Source organism: Sorex fumeus, unplaced genomic scaffold (assembly GCF_029834395.1).
Source record: "Sorex fumeus unplaced genomic scaffold, SorFum_2.1 ptg000038l, whole genome shotgun sequence".
Taxonomy (NCBI): Eukaryota; Metazoa; Chordata; class Mammalia; order Eulipotyphla; family Soricidae; genus Sorex; species Sorex fumeus.
In genome coordinates, this window is record NW_026606095.1 from 6316542 (window position 1) to 6335580 (window position 19039).

A 19039-nucleotide genomic window follows, 5' to 3' on the forward strand; every position below is an offset into this window, starting at 1 on the left:
CACACACAGACCAAGAGCCTGAACGATATTGCACAGTCAGTGCTCACTGAGAAATTGCACGTGCTTTATTTTGGCAATACTGGGAATCCAACCCAGAGTCTCATAGATCTTAGGCTTGTGCTATACCACTGAGCCACATCGCTGGTCCTCGGACTCTGACCAAAGCCCAGGGATTGCTCAGGAATTAGCACAACTCACATAAGGGAAGACTGGAAAAAGAAACTCACAATGATCCCAACTTTATGTCAATTGTTTTGGTGACATGGTCTTTCCTTCCATCATTTCTTTCTTTAGTTCTTCCCTCCCATATTCCCTTGTTTCCTTCCATCAGTTTCCTCCCCTGCCTCCTTTCCCCTTCCTGTATGGCTTTCGAGTTCTTTTCTTCTCTGCCCGAGAGTCAGCTTGGTAAGGTCGACTCTGCCTTTAGATCCCAGCACGATGGCTTCTGGGAGGGGTTACCATGGATACAGTGGTTAAGCTCCCCAGTCCTTGTTGCCATGCCTCCAAAATGAGAGGAAATGATTCTGTGGGGCTGTGGTGAGGAACTGGATGAAATTATTATTGGAAATGGTACCCCCAACTTCCCTTCTCTCCTTTATGTATTGCACCCTCTTTCTCTGATTTCCTTCTAATTTTATTTTTCCCTTTCCTCAGTTCCACGCTTGAAATAGCTCTGGGAGACAATGCTTGGTTTTCAAGATGACACTTGTGGTTGATTAAGTGCTGAACCTTATTACACAGCAAATGAGACTCAAAGGTGAGTGGACAGATGGGTAGGAGGAAAGAAGAGAGACGTAGGCATGTCCTCGATGTTGGAAATGTGGAGTTGACCATATATGCTGCCAAACTTGATTTTTGGTTTTGGGCCACTCCTGGTGGTGTTTAGGGGTTACTCCTGGCTCTGTTCTCAGGAATCACTCCTGATGGGTTTGGGGAACCATACGGAGTGTCACGGATTGAGCCTGGGTTGGCTGCATGGAAGGAAAACACCCTATTCACTGTACTTTCTCTGTGGTCCCAACCTTCTATGCTGAGCAGCCCTTTCCCTCTGGTTCTGAGAGGAATATTTGTCTCAGTCAGAGGAGGTAGTAACTGCCCAAACTCTCTCTGGGGTATATGGTCTGCCAGGAGCTCAAGTTGCTTGTTGCAGCATTTCTGCAAAAGTGGACACATGACTCTCCACATGTCAGCATCTTTCCAAGAAAGCCTCTTAATCCTGCAACTCACTGCAACCAAAGAGAATGCAGAGAAAAGAGTGACAGGACCTCTGCTAATCATCACAGAAATGCAAATAAGTTCCCTCAGTATGGCAGGTTATTATCAAAGGGACAAGAACTAACAAGTGGGTAAGGAAGTATAGGACTAGTGATGGGAATGAGAATTAATATTCCTTCCTTGGAGAACAGCATGGAGGAAATTGTAAAATGGAACAACCTGGAGCTCTGTCTGAAGGAAATGAAATGACTGTGTCAACAGAGACATCTGTATCTTACGTTCACTTCAGCATTTAGTTACAATCACAAAAAGTGTGCAAACACCCAAAGCGTCAATCAGGAGTGAATGGCTAAAGAACTATGAAAAACAATATTCCATTGTGTATATATGTAATAGGAACACGTCACGGTGCTCCCATTGTTCATTGATTTGCTCAAGCGGGACCAGTAATGTCTCCATTGTGACAATTGTTACTGTGTTTGGCATATTGAATATGTCATGGATAGCTTTCCAGTCTTTGCCATGCAGGCGAGATACTCTCGGTAGTTTGCCAGGCTCTCCGAGAGGGGTGGAGGAATCGAACTCGGGTCGGCCATGTTGGCCACTTGCAAGGCAAACGCCCTACTCACTGTGCTATCGCTCCAGCCAGTTATAGGAACACAGCATGTAATATTTCATTCAATAAATATACTTTATCTACACACATAGGTATATGTTCAGAAATGGAGTACAGAGGGTAAAATACTTGCCTTGCACGCGGCTAACACAAGACCAATCCCTAGCATTTCATATATTAGCTCCAAAGAGTAATTTCTGACCAAAAAGCCAGGAGTAAGCCCTGAGCACTGCCTGGTGTGACCCCAAGCCCAAAATAAATTATAAATAAAAGTTTTTTTAAAAAAGAAATGGAATACTAATCACAGTCATAGTGGAATACAAAAAAAACCCCTTTGATTTGCAACATTATGGAAGGAGTTTTGAAGGCATCAGGCATCATTCTGAATTATATAAGCAGAAAGGAAAAGACAAATATGCTCTCACCTATATTTGGAATTTTAATAAGAGCCAAATAATAAAAACAGAGATTGTGGTTAGTAGGGGTTCAGGAGTGGGAGAGAAAGATGGAGGTGGTCAGAGTACAAGCTTTCAGGAATAAGAGATAAATTTTCAGGTAATACAGAGAGATACTGACTCCAATTAATAACACTGTGTTTCATATGTCAGACTTGCTGAGAACGGAGATCTTAAAATTTCTCACCTTCCCCAGACCCCTATGTTGAGTGTGTGATGTGATAGATGTATTAACTCATCTTATTCTTTGAAACATATACATATATTAAATCATCATATTGTAAATTTTAAACATACACAATAATAGATGTCAATAAAATATCATTAAAGTTAGAAAAAAAAGGTATCTGATTAATGGTCAAGAATAGTAATTCAAAGAAAAGTGACACTTTAATAGTCATAAAATATTTAAGTACCTTAAACATTTCTAACATTTTATTTCCAGGCCATTGACGATTTTCTTTTAGATTTTTTTTTTCATTTTAATACTGAAATGCAGATTTTTAGTACAGTATATTTAATTTAATTTTGAAAGCATATTTTAGAATTTATAGATATAAACATTGTAATGAATTCATTATACTTGTGTAAAAACATATCTCATATATGTTCACACATATACCTCTAACAACATTTAACCTTATTTTACTTTCTGGCAAGTTATCTGGCTTAAAGTTGTACTTAAGCTCATCACAGAACCGCCCTTCTCTGCAGGTACATAGGTCGGAGCGTCCCTGCCCCATGTGCCCTGGGTGCCCCTTCCCCGCATGGCACCCCCACAGACGCAGAGGACAGGACGGGGGACTAGCAGCTAGGACTGCCTGGGGGTGTGGCCTCCACTGTAGGGGACATGGCCTCCTCAAAATTGGGCGGGACCTTCTGTGTGGCCAGCAGCCGCTCATGCAGCCACAGTTATTTTGCCCATTCCCAGCAGTCTCAACTCATATGCCAACCTATATCACCTAATTCTGAGCAAAACGTTTCGGCCTCCTCAAACACACAATGCAACAACAATCCACTGGCCTACAACCAACTCCATTAAAAGACCAAGGTATGCAAAAAAAGCTGTACAAGTCCTATATAAAAGAGCACATCCTCCAATGCTTCACTAGATGCCTATCATAAGTCACAGAATAATGTCTGAGAGGAAGGATGTGTTCTAGAAGGGGAGAAGGGTGACTGCCATTGACCGAGCTCATTCAGACCCCTTTCCCGCTATAAGTGGGAACAGTACTAGTGAACTTGAAGGTTCTACCTCTATACAACCACCACAACATGAAGAAACAGAGCAAATCTCCACTATGAGGAAAAGACAAAGAAAAGAGTCCTGAATCCTCAACAGGGGTTACCCACAAATATCTCTCCAATAAAGAATTTTGAGATGACAAACTGAGGATGTTCAAGGAACTCAAAGAATCAATGGAGCAGACATGCAGAAAATTAAAGGAAGAAATGAAAGAAACAGTGGCTCGGATAGTCGAGAAAATACAGGAAGAAATGAGAGCAGAAATTAAAAAGCTACAAAAAGAAGTGTCACAAATAAAGGATTCAGTAGAAGAAATTAAAAACTCGGTGAGTGCCCTCAACAATAGAATGACTACAGCTGAAGACAGGACCAGTGAGCTTGAAGATGAGCAGCAGAAATTGCAGAGGCAACAGCTAACAATGGGAAAATATCTTAAAATAGCTCTAAGGCCAATCAAAGACCTGGGGATGAAGCCAAGAGGAACAACATTAGAATCATCGGAGTACCAGAAGGCCAGGGAGGCAAACCCAATGAAAAAGCCATAGCCAAAGAAATAATTGCTGAAAAGTTTCCAGAGTTAAAGAATGCAGACATTCAGATCCAAGGAGTCAGAAGGGTGCCAGCTAAAAGAGACCCTAATAAAAACACTCCAAGTCATATCATATTCAGAATGATGGATGCCAAGGATAAAGACCTTTGCAAGCAGCAAGGTCAAAGAAGGAAATAACATACAAAGGAGCACCCCTTAGATTTACAGCAGACCTATCAGAGAAAACCCTCCAAGCCTGAAGACAATAGTGGGATATAGTGAAAAAAAAAACTCAATGAAATGAACGCCTCACCAAGAATACTTTATCCAGTTAAACTCTCACTCAAACTCGATGGAATGATACACCATTTTATAGAAAAACAACAGCTCAGGAACTTCATAGACTCAAAACCAAACCTAAAAGAAGGATTAAAGGGGCTCCTGTAACACAAGAAGGAAAACACCTATCAGCACCTACAGAAAGATGGCACAAACCCCCATGACAATAATCTCTCAGAGTCAATGATCTAAATGCAAGAGACACAGAGTGACAAAATGGATCCAGAAGCTGAAACCAATATTCTGCTGCCTACAAGAAACACATCTAAACAGTCAGAGTAAACACAGACTCAAAGTTAAAGAATGAAAAACAATCCTGTAAGCAAAAAGTTCCCTCAAAAAATCTGGGGTGGCCATACTAGTATCCGACAACATAAATTTCAGGTTGAAAAAGATGAGAAGGGACAGCGAAGACAATTTTCTATTTATTAAGGGATACGTACAATAGGAAGAAATCACACTCTTAAATGTATACACACCTAATGAGGGACCAGCTAAATACTTAAAACAACTGCTAACAGATTTTAAGGAGGACATTGCTAGCGATACAATAGTAGTCAGAGACTTCACCATCGCCTTATCAACTGTGGATAGATCAACAAGAACAAAACTCAACAAGAAAATATTGGCTTTGACACTCAATTCTTCTTTTGCAAACCACAACACCCAAAAGGAGAGAGAGAACAAAAGGGAATACCCTGCCACAGAGGTAGGGTGGGATGAGGGGGTGGGGGATGGGTGAGATTCTCGGACCCGTGGTGGTGGAAAATGGGCACTGGTGGAGGGATGGGTGTTTGATCATTGTACAATTGAAACTCAAGCACAAAAATTTGTAAATCTACAACTGTACCTCATGGTGTTTCACTAACAAAAATTTTTTAAAAAGTAAATGATGGAGAATGGGCACTGGTGGAGGGATGGGTACTGGATTATTGTATAACGGAAACCCAAGCACAAAAATTTGTAAGTCTACAAATGTACCTCATGGTTTCACTAATAAAAATTTTTAAAAAATAAATTAAATAAATAAATAAATAAAAGTTGGCCAAAAAGGAAAAAAATAGAAAATATTGGCTTTGAAGGAAGAAATAGAAGAGATAGGGCAAATAGACCTACACAGGGCTTTTCACCCCAAAGAAGAAAGAATACACATTCTTTTCCCGGGCACATGGAACATTTTCCAAAATAGACCATGTGCTAGGCCACAAAACATACTTCAATAGAATCAGGAAGACAGAAATAGTATCAACAATCTTTTCAGACCATGATGTGCTGAAGATAGAAGCTAATCACAAACAGACACGGAAAACCAAATCAAACACCTGGAAATTAAACAACTCAATGTTGAACAATGAGTCGGTCAGGAAGGTAGTCAAGGACGAAATCAAAAGATACTTACTTGGAGGGGCTGGGGCAATAGCACAGTGGGTAGGGCATTTGCCTTGCACGTGGCTGACCCAGGTTTGATTCCCAGCATCCCATATGGTCCCCCGAGCACCGCCAGGAGTAATTCCTGAGTGCATGAACCAGGACAGGAGTAATTCCTGAGTGCATGAACCAGGAGTAACTCCTGTGCATCGCTGGGTGTGACCCAAAAAGCAAAGCAAAAAAAAAAAAAAAGATGCCTGGAAACAAATGAGAATGAAGACATGAGCTACTAAAACCTATGGGACACAACTAAAGCCGTGTTAAGAGGAAAATTTATAGCTTTACAAGCATTCCTAAGGAAGGAAGAAAGGGCCTACACAGATAACCTGACCTCACAGCTCAAGATCTTAGAAAAAAACACCAACAAATGGAACCCAAATTTAATCGAAAGAAAGAAATAATAAAACTTAGAGCAGAAATTGACGACATGGAAACCCAACAAACAATCCAAAAGGTCAATGAAACCGAGAGCTGGTTCTTTGAGAAAATAAACAAGATTGATAAACAACTAGCAAGACTCACAAAGAAAGAGAGAGAACCCTGATAAACCGAATCAGTAAGGAAAAAGGAGACATCACAACAGAAGAAAATGAACTTCAGAAGATCATCAGAGACTACTTTGAGCATCTGTATGCCACAAAACAAGAGAACCTAGAAGAAATGGATAAATTCCTGGATTCCTATAATCTCCCAAAATTGAACCAAGAAGACTTGGGATACCTGAATAGACCCATTCATATCAAGGAAATTGAAACAGTAATAAAACGTCTTCCCAAAAACAAAAACCCAGGCCCAAATGGATTCACCAGCGAATTCTTCCAAACATTTAAAGAAGACCTGTTGCCAGTTCTTCTCAAGCTTTTCCAGGAAATTGAAAAAACAGGAACTCTCAGAAACAGTTTCTATGAGGCACATATCTCCCTAATACCAAAAGGAGACAGAGATACCACCAACAAAGAAAACTATAGGCCAATATCCCTGGTGAACACGGATGCAAAGATCCTCAACAAAATATTAGTATATAGAATCCAACAACTCGTCAAAAAAATCATACACCACGACCAAATGGGATTCATCTCAGGGATCAAGGATAGTTTAACTTTCATAAATCAATCAACATAATCCATCATATCAACAAAAGTAAAGATAAAAACCATATGATCATATCAATAGACTCAGAGAAAGCATTTGACAAGATCAAGTTGTACTTAATACAAAATTTCCCAATGCTCAAAAGTGACCAGTAGAGGGAGCACAATACACACAATTAAGTTAAAAGGCAATTAATAGTGGTAAAATCATCCCAGACAGAGCTCTTTATCATAAGATTAGTGACAGTCACAACAACTAAATTTGATGTTGATCATACTAGCTCATATTTTCTACTTCAGAAATTTTGGACAGTGTAGGATCTCAAAAGAAAATCACATTGATCAAGAAATTGTATTTACTGAATTGTCATTCTGCCACATAAAAATAAGAATTCTTATCTTAATTTTTAATAAATAAATTTAATTTAATGATTACATGGTCACCAGTGTATAAACATTCTACAAAATCTCCCCTCAACCGTTTTTCGTTCTTTTTATACAAATTGTATTTATTCACATGGTTTGCCACATTAAAATCCGACTCATGCTTTGTAGAATATTCTTTATCAATACAAAAAAAAATCTCCTCATTCTTCTTGGTAGCTGCATAGTAGCCAGCTACACAAATATATTCTACTTTATTTCGTGCCAAGGATTAGTAGCCATTTTGGGTTTTTCCCCATCTTGCTATTTCAAATTATGCTGCAGAGACCGAGACGTTCAAAGGTGTTTGATTTTTTTTTTTCAGTCTATCTCTAAAGATCTGCTAGGAAAGAAACTTGACTTGCTAGCCTCTTGCAGGAATATTCACGTAGCATATCAGGAATGTTCTAGAAGTAGTGTTCGCTGAACTTTCCCAGTCTTTTCTCTCTGAGTATCTGCTTACACTTTGTGTTATGGGACTCTCCCCTCTCCGCTGCTCTCTCTGGAAATCTGCATCCCCATTTATTCTTGGCTGGCTGGTTCTTGGGTAGTTTCCACATTCAGAGATTCTCCTGGGTTTCATGTTTTTCAGTGGTGCTGGGTGTAGAACCCAGGGCCTCTCCCCTGCCTGATAATTGTTCTCCTGCTCAGCTACTTCCCAGTCCCTTGATTGGTTGTGATTGATTTCTCCCTATTTCCCTGTTACCTCTTTTCATTCGAAACCTCCACCTTCGTCGCTCCTTCGGCAAGTTCTTCACCAAAGGTTTGCTTGTCGGGGGTACTGCTTCTTTTCATTAAAGAAAAAGAAAAGGGCTTCATTTGCTTTATGCCAATAAGAAAAGAAAGAAGAGAAGAGAGCATCCACCTAAAATAGTCCCACCCAGGAATGCCTGCTGATTATATTTCAGAATGATGCATTTTCCAACTTTATATTCGATGAGTGTGAGTATAATAAACTGCATACATGTGTGGCCAAAGACCTCCAGGACCAGCCACCACCATGCTGAGACCACTCTCCGCACACATGAAGGTACTGGCAGAGGGACAAAGTCACGCGGGTTTCGGGGCCGAGATCTCCAAGCCTACCCGGATTTGGGTCAAGCATCCTCCACCCAGATCCTCCAAATTCCAGTAGGCGGGGGTCACACCCACCAACTGGCCCCCTGGCGCCGTGTAATCCCATCAGCGACCAAGACTCAGAGACTATAAAAACCAGATCTCGGAACCACGCGGACGCGAATGCGGACATTTTATTATGACATCTTATTATCTCATTCCTACTTTGGACAAACTGGCAGGCTACCGAATGTAGCCTGCCCACACGGCAGAGTCTGGCAAACTCCCTGTGGCGTACCCAATATGCCAAATACCAGTAACAATGATGGGTCTCATTCTCCTAAAGAGCCTTGAATATAATCTCAGGGCTAGGATGAAGGAGACGTTACTGGGGCCTGCTCAAGGCAATCGACGACTAACAGGATGATTTGTGATTGTGATACATGTGTGGATATATGTGTAATGTACATCTTCTGTATATGTAGTATCATCTACCTACATCTTGTATTTAACATTATAAACTTTATAGGCATTTTTCTCTTGCTATTAAAATCTACTGTGGGTCAGATGCTAGGGGAAAAGTGTGCTCAGATAGAGAAGGGAGCAAATAAAGGGTGTTGGGAGGATTCTCCCAGGATGGGAGAAGCATGTTGAAAGTAGACTATGGACTGAACATGATTGCCACTCAATGCCTCTTTTGCAAACCGCAACACCCAAAAGGAGAGAGAGAACAAAAGGGAATGCCCTGCCACAGAGGTAGGGTGGGATGGGAGGATGGGGGGTGGGTGGGATACTAGGACCCATGGTGGTGGGAAATGGGCACTGGTGGAGGGATGGGTATTTGATGGGTATTTGAAACCCAAGCACAAAAATTTGTAAGTCTACAACTGTACCTCATGGTGTTTCACTAATAAAAATTTTTTAAAAATCTACTTGTGGGGCCAGAGCAGTTATACAGCAGGTAAGGCACTTGCCTTTCACATGACTGACTGACCTGGGTTTTATCCCCGGCACTGCATACGGTCCCAAACCCATCAGGACTGATCCTTGAGTGTAGTGCCAGGAGAATGGCCATGTGTGGCCCCAAAACAAACAAGTACAAAAATCTATTATGAACATGATTTTTAATGGGTTGGGAACTTAGTTGTGTGAGTGGAAACTACTATTTCTTCATTTTTATTGTATGTTTAAATTGTGCCTCTCTCCTTTCTCTCTCTCTTTCTTACTATCTCTCTCTGTCTCTCTCTGTCTCTCTCTGTCTCTCTCTCTCTGTCTCTCTCTCTCTCTCTGATGTAAGGCTGCTTTCACCATCTTTGTGAGTATGCATTCTTAGGTAAATCAGGGCTCTGATTGGCTAGAGACTTTCCAGCTGGCCATTATTTGGTGCCTTATTTGCAGGACTAGTTTTCCATGACTGTGTTACTTTCTAGGCCCTCAGCATTGCTTTGTTCCATGAGCTAGGGAAGGTTGTTTTGAAAATGAACAACTGTCTCAAACACTACGGCATCAAAGCTGGATTGAGATAAAGGGCTGGGGAATAGACTGACTTTGATGGTGTCATATTATGTGTCAGGCACGTAATATTGTTCTCTGTTTAATTGTCAAAATGACCTTGCATGAGGTAGTTTCATGTTCTTGTTTTGTAGGTGAGGAAATTGGAGCTCAGAATGTGTAATTTGTTCAAGGTCATATAACTAGTCAAGAACAGGATTTAAATTGAAGTTCACCGAAGTCCAAAGTCTGCATCTGCTGAGAGATGTTTTTGTTATTCATTTGATAGAGGCCAAAGCAATGATGCTGGTAAAGTGGTTCTTTGGAAAACAAATCAAACCAGAAAACTTGATTTTTTTTGTATGCTTATTTCCATGTTGTAAACTCCCAGCACCACTGATATTCCGTGATTGATGCTTCTCCAGTTCACTTACAAAATCTCTGAATGGTTAATTACCACCAAAAGTGGTTATGCGTGGCTCCTTCATGTCATTGGACCGAAGTTTTTTTCTGACTGACCCAAAGACATCTGTTTCCTGCACTTTGAGTACTGATTGGTCATTTAAAATAAGCAACCGGTTGTTAGGTATATATCTACAAAGACCTTTTGAAAATCCAGTTTCACGACATCTTCTAAATTTAGTAACTCTTGAGCAATGCATTTCACTGTCACTGAGATGATCTTTTTTATGCACGCATGTTGTAGTGTTTGCAATGGACTCTGGGAATCCGGTATTTCTCAGAATTAGCATCAAAAGATAGCCTAGTGATAAATTGTTTGGATGTGGTCAGAGATACAGAGTGAATTCACTATGTCTGCAATTTGGAGATTAGACTGTGCCCAGCATGTGTAATCAGAGCTAGAGAGGAACCTGGTCTTAATCAATGATGGAAATAGGTGGGCAGGAGAGCACTCAAGAATGATTCAAAGACTTTTCCAATAGTTCCAGGGACAAAGTTCACTCAAGGCTCCCAGGGTTTAACAAGGCTAGAGTCAACTGTTCCAATCTTAATAAGGGTTTTAGAAAATCAGCTGAAGCTGTAACCTTCTGCAGAGCCTGGAGCACATCACCTGGACTTGGCCTTCTGTGCTGTGCACCCAGGCCTGAGGGCTTGAACGATGCTGTTCCGTGCAAGTACTGGTACTGCCACACAGAGACCATGCACACAGTCACTGTCCAGTGTTGCTGACTACCGTGTGAGATCTGGGGCGGACCTGAACTTCTATGGTAAAGTCCAACCCAGGACCTCTCCCCCATGGAACAATTGCCCAGCTCCCTGACGTGACTTTTTGGTGAAGGGGAGAACATGGCTCTGGGGCTTCCTCAGGCTTCACTCAAGGCTTTGCCAGACCTGAAGTGGAGGGCAGGGCTTGAGGAGGAGAGAGTCTCACTGGGCAGTCAATAAGGTAAGTGCCATACCACTACTGTCCTCACTTGGGTGAGCCCTTAATCAAAGAGGAGTACAGGGAGCCCCAACTGGATTTGAATTTCAGGGCTCTTTCCCCACTGGGAGAGGGCATATGGGGACCAGTGGGCCCGTTTTACTGCATCTCACTCAGGGCATGAGCAGAATGAAGCCAGCCACCTTCTCATCTTGGCTTCTTGAGTCTGAATCTGTGTTGCCGAAACTTACTTGATGACAACAAGAGCAAACCTGACTGGGGCCCCGTCGGCAGCCACATCCTTTCACCAAATACTCTGTCTGGGCTTCCTCCAGGTCGACCTAAGATCCTTTCATTCTACTCTCAGCCCTATAGAAAGGGGAGAGGCCTAGATCATACTTGACCCCACTGTTTAGAAAAGAGAAGGACAGAGAATAAAACACACCAAGGGGAGTGGATGGAAGAAGAGTAATATACGTAATGAGTGAAGAGGTGCCAGGGCTTTGGTTATATTGGTGATATGGGTGAGGGGTATAGCCATATATCCAAAACACAGACTCAACAACATCGAAAACATAAGCTCTAAGCTGCAACCACTGGAACTTTGCAATGTGCCTGTCAAGTTGACAAGTGGGAAGGGGACTGGGAGTAGGGAAGGAATCTGGGATCACTAGTGGAGGAAAGTTGACACCAGTGGTAAGATTAGTGTTGAAATATCATATGCCTAAAACTCAACTATCAATAACTCTGTAAGTCAGTCATTTAAATCACTGTATCACTGTCATCCTGTTGTTCATTGATTTCCTTGAGCAAAAACCAGTAACATCTCTATTCATCCTAGCCCTGAGATTTTAACAAGTGCCACATTGGAAGCTCTTTCAGGGTCAGGGGAATGAGACCCATCATTGTTACTGGGTTTTGGCATATTGAACACGCCACGGGGAGCTTGCCAGACTCTGCCATGCAGGCAGGATACTCTCGGTAGCCTACCAGCTTCTCCAAGAGTAAGAACTAGACAATAAGAGGTCATGCGGCCTCGGCAGCTGAAGACCCCTGGAACCAGCCACAGCCATGCTTAAGACCACTCTTCACATGCTCGGATGAGCCTCACACATGACATAGGAACTGGCAGAGGAACCCAGGTGTGCTGGACCCGGGGCTGAGCTCTCCAAGCTGCTCGGATGGGGATTGGGCCTCCTCCACCCAGATCCCTCATCTTCCAGTAGCTAGACATTACACCCACCAACTGTCTCCAGCTCCACCGTGTAACCCATCAATGGCCAAGAGCCAGAGACTATAAAACCAGTCATTTAAATAAAGAAATTAAGGTAAAGGTAAAGGCCCTCCCGTTGATCATCTATTTGCTCGAGCGGGCCCAGTAACGTCTCCATTGGAGACTTTGTTGTTACTATGTTTGGCATATCGAATACGTCACGGGGAGCTTGCCAGGCTCTGCCGTGCAGGTGAGATACTCTCGGTAGCTTGCTGGGCTCTCCGAGAGGGGCGGAGGAATCGAACTCGGGTGGGCCATGTTGGCTGCGTGCAAGGCAAATGCCCTACCGCTGTGCTATCGCTCCTTGACTGATCAGACCACTAGTATCAACTTCCCTCCACTAATATCCCCCCTCTCTGCCCCAGTCTACCCTCAGCAGGCACCCTGGACAGGCAGTTTTCAGCTTAATTGTAGTTTGGATGTCTTGTTCTCAGAGCTGTTGATTCTGTGATGCAGCTACCTAGACACCCACCACCTCGACACTGCCAGTGTACCCGAAGCCCTTGCCCCATGCAGCTAAGAAGAGTGTCACCCCTCTATCACAGAGCACAGCACGGAGTCCAGTGCAGTGTTGGCTGACAGCGTGCCCAGGCAGACGGAGTCTATGTCTGACCTCCCATCCATGTCAGGCACACTCAGCTGGGCCAGGCAGCTGAGCCAGGGCTGGCCTTCTCTGGGGAGGAGACTGTTTCCTCTCTCTGGGATGAGCTTGCATTCTTCTTCCTTAGACCAGGGACTATAAACTGCAACCGGCTCACCAACTTGATTGCTTTTGTCCAGGCAAAAGAAATATGCTGATCTCCTTCCCTAATCTTGTGGGAGTGCTAAATCCCCCAAAGAACAAATCCCTTCCTCTCTTTGGAAACATGATCACATGATAGTAGACCCAAAAGGGGTGTTGTGCTTCCACCAACGGGGCCTTTCAAAGTCTGGTCCCGTGTGCAGAGCACAGGACCTGGTTGGAAGGGATGAGGAGTCATTTGGGGAATCAACGCTGCTCAGAGTCTTGGCTCTGTGGACATTTTCCTCATCTGGACGCCAGATAAAATACAGATGTTTCAAGCTAGAAACAGACTATTTTCCTCTTGGCTTGCTCTGGCTTTTAAATGCCTGCATGCCAGACAAACTCCATCTCAGCATTTTGGTACGGCTGAAATGCACGGAAGATCGCCCAGTCTACACTGAATGATTTCCTTCCCGGCTCTGTCTCGGAAACTGGCCTTGTGCTTTCGCTGGCTCGGAGGGGTTCTTGCTCCCAGACGCAGGTGCGCTGATGGCAGCTGTGGAAGTTCTTTCTCGGAAAGCCACGACGACCTTTCTTTCGGCTGTCCCAGATCCATCAGAGAGCAGGTCTGCTTCCAGTTGCTGTTCCCTCTGCTCTGAAATGACCTTTAGAGCACATCCTTGCCTCCAGATGAGGTGGAGAGCCTCTTAGCAGAGAATGTGAGTCCGATTTCTCCAGCAGTTTAGGGAAGCCGATGTTTCCACCACTTCTTCTGGAGGGAGGGCATTGGAACTGTGATGACTTTGCCCAGAGCCTAGGGCCAAGGTTCCCGACAAGAAGAAGTGTTTGTGCAGAAGACGGAGGACTGGAATCACACTGACCTGTCCTCAGAGGCTTCATATTCAAGCACTTCTTTCCTCTCCCTTCCTCCCACTCAAGTTCCTGAGGCTGTGACTGCAGCTGGCAAGGCCACTGTTAGCAGGAAAACCCAACCCAGGCCAAGCTGGCACAGTCCAGCAGGAAGATGGCTCTTCCCGCTGGCTCTCTGCACCCCCCGCCCCCCCCCACCCCCCAAAAAAGCCCTTCCCCTGGAAATGGCTTCCTTGGGCTTCATGTCTGAACCTGAGGCCGCTTCATTTCTGAAACATTTGGAAAAATGGGAGCTGAGTCACTTTCCCCCAGGTCTCTCTCTGCATTTCCAGGCTGGTTCACCCCAAGGGACAGGCAGTGTGCTCAGTCCCTAAGACCGCTTATCCTAGGAGATTCATTTCTAGACAAAGGCCTCCCCAGCCTCACCAGGGGTGCCAGGAACATCCGAGTGGCCCTGCACGGGCCCGAACTGGATGCTCGGGCCAAGCTGTTGTTTCTCAGCTGGTCCTTGCTTGCTTGGCTCTTCTGAAGGGAAGGGGAGAGAGGCGGGAGGGCCACCGAGCTGGACAGCACCGCTCTCCTCGGGAGGCACCTACCGTTCCAGAATCTGCCTTGGCCCTGGGTCTTCGCCGGGTGCACACAGGTCCCAAGACGCAGCTGGAGTCCTGCCAGGCAGCTGCTGCAGGCGCTGGGGCCCCGGCCTGTGCAGGTGTCACAGGTGTTGTGGCACGGCTCACATTCACCCGTCTCGGAGTCTCCGAAGAAGCCGGGGCCACACTCACTCACACAGCGATCACCTAAGGCACACACAGAGAGAAGCATGAAGCCTGCTGATCTAGGCCAGTGAGCTCTAGCACATCCAAGGGAGCCTCAGGTGGACATTGTTGTTTGAGTTGGTTTCTTTGAAAAAGATGACTTTAGTTAATTTCAACCAAAAAACTGATGGTTTGTTGTTGTTGTTTTTGGATGTGCATACAGTGCTACTCACTGCTTGTTCCTGACTCTACACTCAGGGGTCACTCTTGGCGGGGCTTCAGGGGACTCTGTGGGGTGTTGGAGATAGAAGCTAGGTGGGCTGCATGCAAGGCAAGTGTCCTACCCACTGTCATATCACTCCAACCCCAAGAAATTATGTCTTAGTCAATGTCATGCTGGGGCCAGAAGACAGTTCAAAGGGCCAGACTGCAGGCATCCTACTTAAGTTCTCAACACTAGAAGGTACCCTGAACACTGAGCTCAGGAGTATATGCTTATAGCACCAGGTGTGTCTCCAAAGCAAAGCAAACCAACTGAGGGTCAGGCCTCACATGCGACTGACCGAGTTCAGTTTCTGGCACCACATGATCCCCTGAACACTGCTGTTTGCATTCCAAGAGACTCCAACACCACTGGGGTGCCCTGGATAACCCACTGCAGCACTCAGCCTGATCACCACCAGTGTCTGACCCTTACATTGAACTACCACCTCATGGGTTGTTGGGAGTCCCTGTCCCCTACCTCCTGAGCACTGCTTGGGAGGTAAAACAAGCAAAAACAAACCCCAGGCCAAACAGAAACTACCACCAAACACCCCACACTTTAAATCCTCTTTCACCTGAGACTTTAAGGTGTGGGCTCAAAGGGCTCATCTTTGAGGTCTCATTAATGTACGGATGTGATGAAGTAGAGCTCAACCCCTGCCCCACTGTCTTCCCCACCATTTAAAAACACTGGTCTGCGAGCCATTCAGTTGCAAAACACATGTGATTTCTCTCTCTTTTTTTTCTTTTTGGGTCACACCTGGCGATGCACAAGGGTTATTCCTGGCTCTGTACTCTGGAGTTACTCCTGGTGGTGCTCAGGGGACCATATGGGATGCTGGGAATCGAACCCGGGTCGGCCGCATGCAAGGCAAATGCGCTGCCCATTGTGCTATCTCTCCAGTCCCCAGAAAACACATGTGATTCTTTCCTCACTATCCATTTTGATTACCACTTAGAAATGGAGCCAGCCTGAGACGAAAGGCCTTGTTGAACTTCTGCGGTACCTGGGAATGTCCAATGGTGGTGAAGTCATGGCTTAGGACAGCCCTGGTGATGGCGACTTCCACTCAAAGCATCTCTATTCAGCAGACCCCACCCCCACCACTCTCACTGCCTGGTTGGGGAAATTGGGAGGGGATGTGGGAGAGATATACTCTGCTGGTATACTCTGCTTGGTAGGTAGAGCGGCAGCTGTAGGCCCAACTAATGCTTCTTTGCAAAGCAATCAATCCCTGCTTGCATCAGACAGGTGGACTCTAAGAACAAGCCAGGGAGGGAGCACTCCTGCTTCCATCTGCCCTGGCCCTGTGTCACTCACCCAGGAGGAAGAAGCCATCTTCACACCAGTAACACACGCTACCCTCGCAACTGCTGCAGTTGGGATCACAGGCCTGACATTCGAGTCCTTTCTTGTAGGTCTTCTCAGGGCAGACCCGGTAACAGTGGCTCTCAAACCTACGGAGAAAGACAGATCTATTTCACAAAATATGCTGACACCTTTCTCGAAACCGTCATCACTTAATCTCATCAACTGCACTTTATCCGGATGGAAGTTCACCAACCAGTGCAGGCTCCACTGGTAATTCCAAGCCAACCTGGATGGTGGTTCCGTACAACGGCCAGAAGATGTGAAGCTGTTCAAGCCCTTGGATGCCAGGCCCCACCAGAGCTGCATCTCACAATGCCAGAAGCCCCATTTGGTGCCAGGAATGGAGTCTGGGTCAGCTATGTGCTAGGCGAATGTCTTAACCACTGTACTATCCCAACCCCTACATTTCATTTTTAACAGGGTTAAACTTTTGGACTTCAAGGGCAAGTTCTACCCTTGAATCTCTTTGTTTTGGATCCCTAAAGATCCTTTGTCAGGGAGAAGGCTAGGAAGAAGGAACGAGATACTGTGTTTATTGCTTTTATGTTAAGTCGTAGCTCAGAGAAACCTTCACTCAATCTTCTTGTAGTAGCTAATTTGGAAAAGTAGAATGAAACTATAAGGTTAAGTGACAATCATGCTGAGGCCTTTTCTTGTGCTTCGGTGGCCTGAGTTTCTCTTTCCCTCTCATCTTCCTCTCTCCTTCTAGACGTTTCCCACCCACTAATGTACACTGAAGCCTTTGGAATAGCTAAAGGCATTGTGACAACAGGAAGAGCTAATCCCCCAAAGTTGAGGCTATCCAAATCCGGACCCACTGTTAGCTTGTGGGGCTATTTGAGAGAACTTAGAGTCCCCCTGAGAGTAGGTTTTCTCTCTAGAGAATTAACAGCTGTCAAGCCGTGTTCCTGACAATCTCCATGGACAGGTGAAGATAAGAATGCTAGTTCCCAGTGCTGAGATGCTGGGGGGGTTATGAAGGCAGACCATTTTTTTTTAACAGGAGGAATCAAGGCTAGTGATGCTGAAGGGGAGGTACGGGGTACTAGGGTTTAAACCCAGCCTTGCGCATGTGAAGTGTGAGTGAAGCCCCCAATATACCTTCTTTTTCTTTTCATTTTTCTATTTTCTGCATTTTCCTTCCAGGATAGGCTAATGTGTGCTCTAGAGGTGAGACTAGACTAGGCAGGGGAGGTGATACTGAAATGGGTTGCCTTTGATTTTGTAGATTTCTACTCAAGAACTTGGGGGTCCTGTTTTTCTCCATTTCATGTAACCTTGTGGGTGGAATCTCTCAGGATCCTGGAGTAAAGGAAAGTTAATGTGGTCTCTTCTTTTTGACTTCTGTTAAGAAAATCTTCATGCAGACATTTGGAAATAGCTTGTGTGGGATCGAGTCTATTATTAAGATTTGTCCACAAACAGCAATCTTGGGAACCCGTGGCAAGATTCCTAGACATCAGTGTCAAGTTGGGTGATTTCCAGGACCAAAACAGAGGAGGCCTCCTTTTGAGGCAAGACAACAGCTGGGCTCTGATTGCTAAATCCAAGAATTGTTGGTGAATAGCCTGCTCGAAGGGACTGGCTTCATGTTCCAAGGCCTCTTGGCTTTCATTTCTGAGTTTAGGATCAAGCCAGTCATGCTAAAACTACAGAAAAGTGAACCCCTCTGCAAAGAAGGCCAGACTTACATGTAATACCCCATGGCGCAAGATGTGCATGTTCCTGGGTCATCTGGGGAAAAAAAATGACAATAATGAAAAACAATAATCACTAAGAGCTTACCATAAGGAAAAAGGTTATGGCTTGAGATAAACAACATTTGGGCATAAATTCATGAAATGACCTGCCCAGAAATGAGATCTGATCTGAACAGATTGTACCACTTTTCATCAGTAACAAGATGTACGCTGTGACTGATCATTATCCAAGCAGTGAAGGAAAAGTTCTCATAACGTCTTGGCCCTAACTTTTAAGGATCCTGGGACTAAGCTACCAGGTCCTCAATTTGCTGATCACCAGCCACATTGAGAAACTTCTAGCCTCTACTGAAGTAAGGGCCTGAAACTTGTACACACACACACACACACACACACACACACACACACACACACACACACACGTCTGCGAAGAGCTGTGGTCTTATGATCCTGAAACAGGGGTGGGGGTGGGATGTCTCCCATGAATTATCCCCAGGTCTGCTAACGTGAGCGAATCTGGGAGGCTACTTTGAAAGTTGGCAATTGATTTCTTTTCTCTAAGAGAGTACCTCCTTTGTGCTCTGCACTTCATAGCCCTCTTAAAATAACGGTCCTATTCTTATGAAGTGCAATGATGAAATCTGTCCCATTGGCTCAGGAGGACCATTCCCCCAGGGTTCTGGAACTGTCAGTGACGGAGAGTCTCAAGACTCAGTCAATTTCCCTCCCCAGAAACCCTTCTGGAAATGTACCAGCTCCGGAGCCAGTGTTCAGTAAATTTTTTGACTGCTCAGGTCTGTCAATCTTG

General features: G+C 44.6%; 1 protein-coding gene across 1 annotated transcript in view; it reads right to left on the reverse strand.

Moving 5' to 3' along the window:
* PCSK5 (proprotein convertase subtilisin/kexin type 5) overlaps positions 1-19039 on the reverse strand; it is a 482296-nt gene that overhangs the window by 38818 nt on the left and 424439 nt on the right. Inside the window, exons 25-28 of the mRNA XM_056118773.1 lie at positions 18223-18265; positions 16481-16617; positions 14737-14937; positions 8049-8129 (exon numbers count right to left, since the gene is read on the reverse strand). Of these exons, the coding sequence (XP_055974748.1) occupies positions 8049-8129; positions 14737-14937; positions 16481-16617; positions 18223-18265 (462 nt within the window). The remainder of the gene's footprint in view (positions 1-8048; positions 8130-14736; positions 14938-16480; positions 16618-18222; positions 18266-19039) is intronic.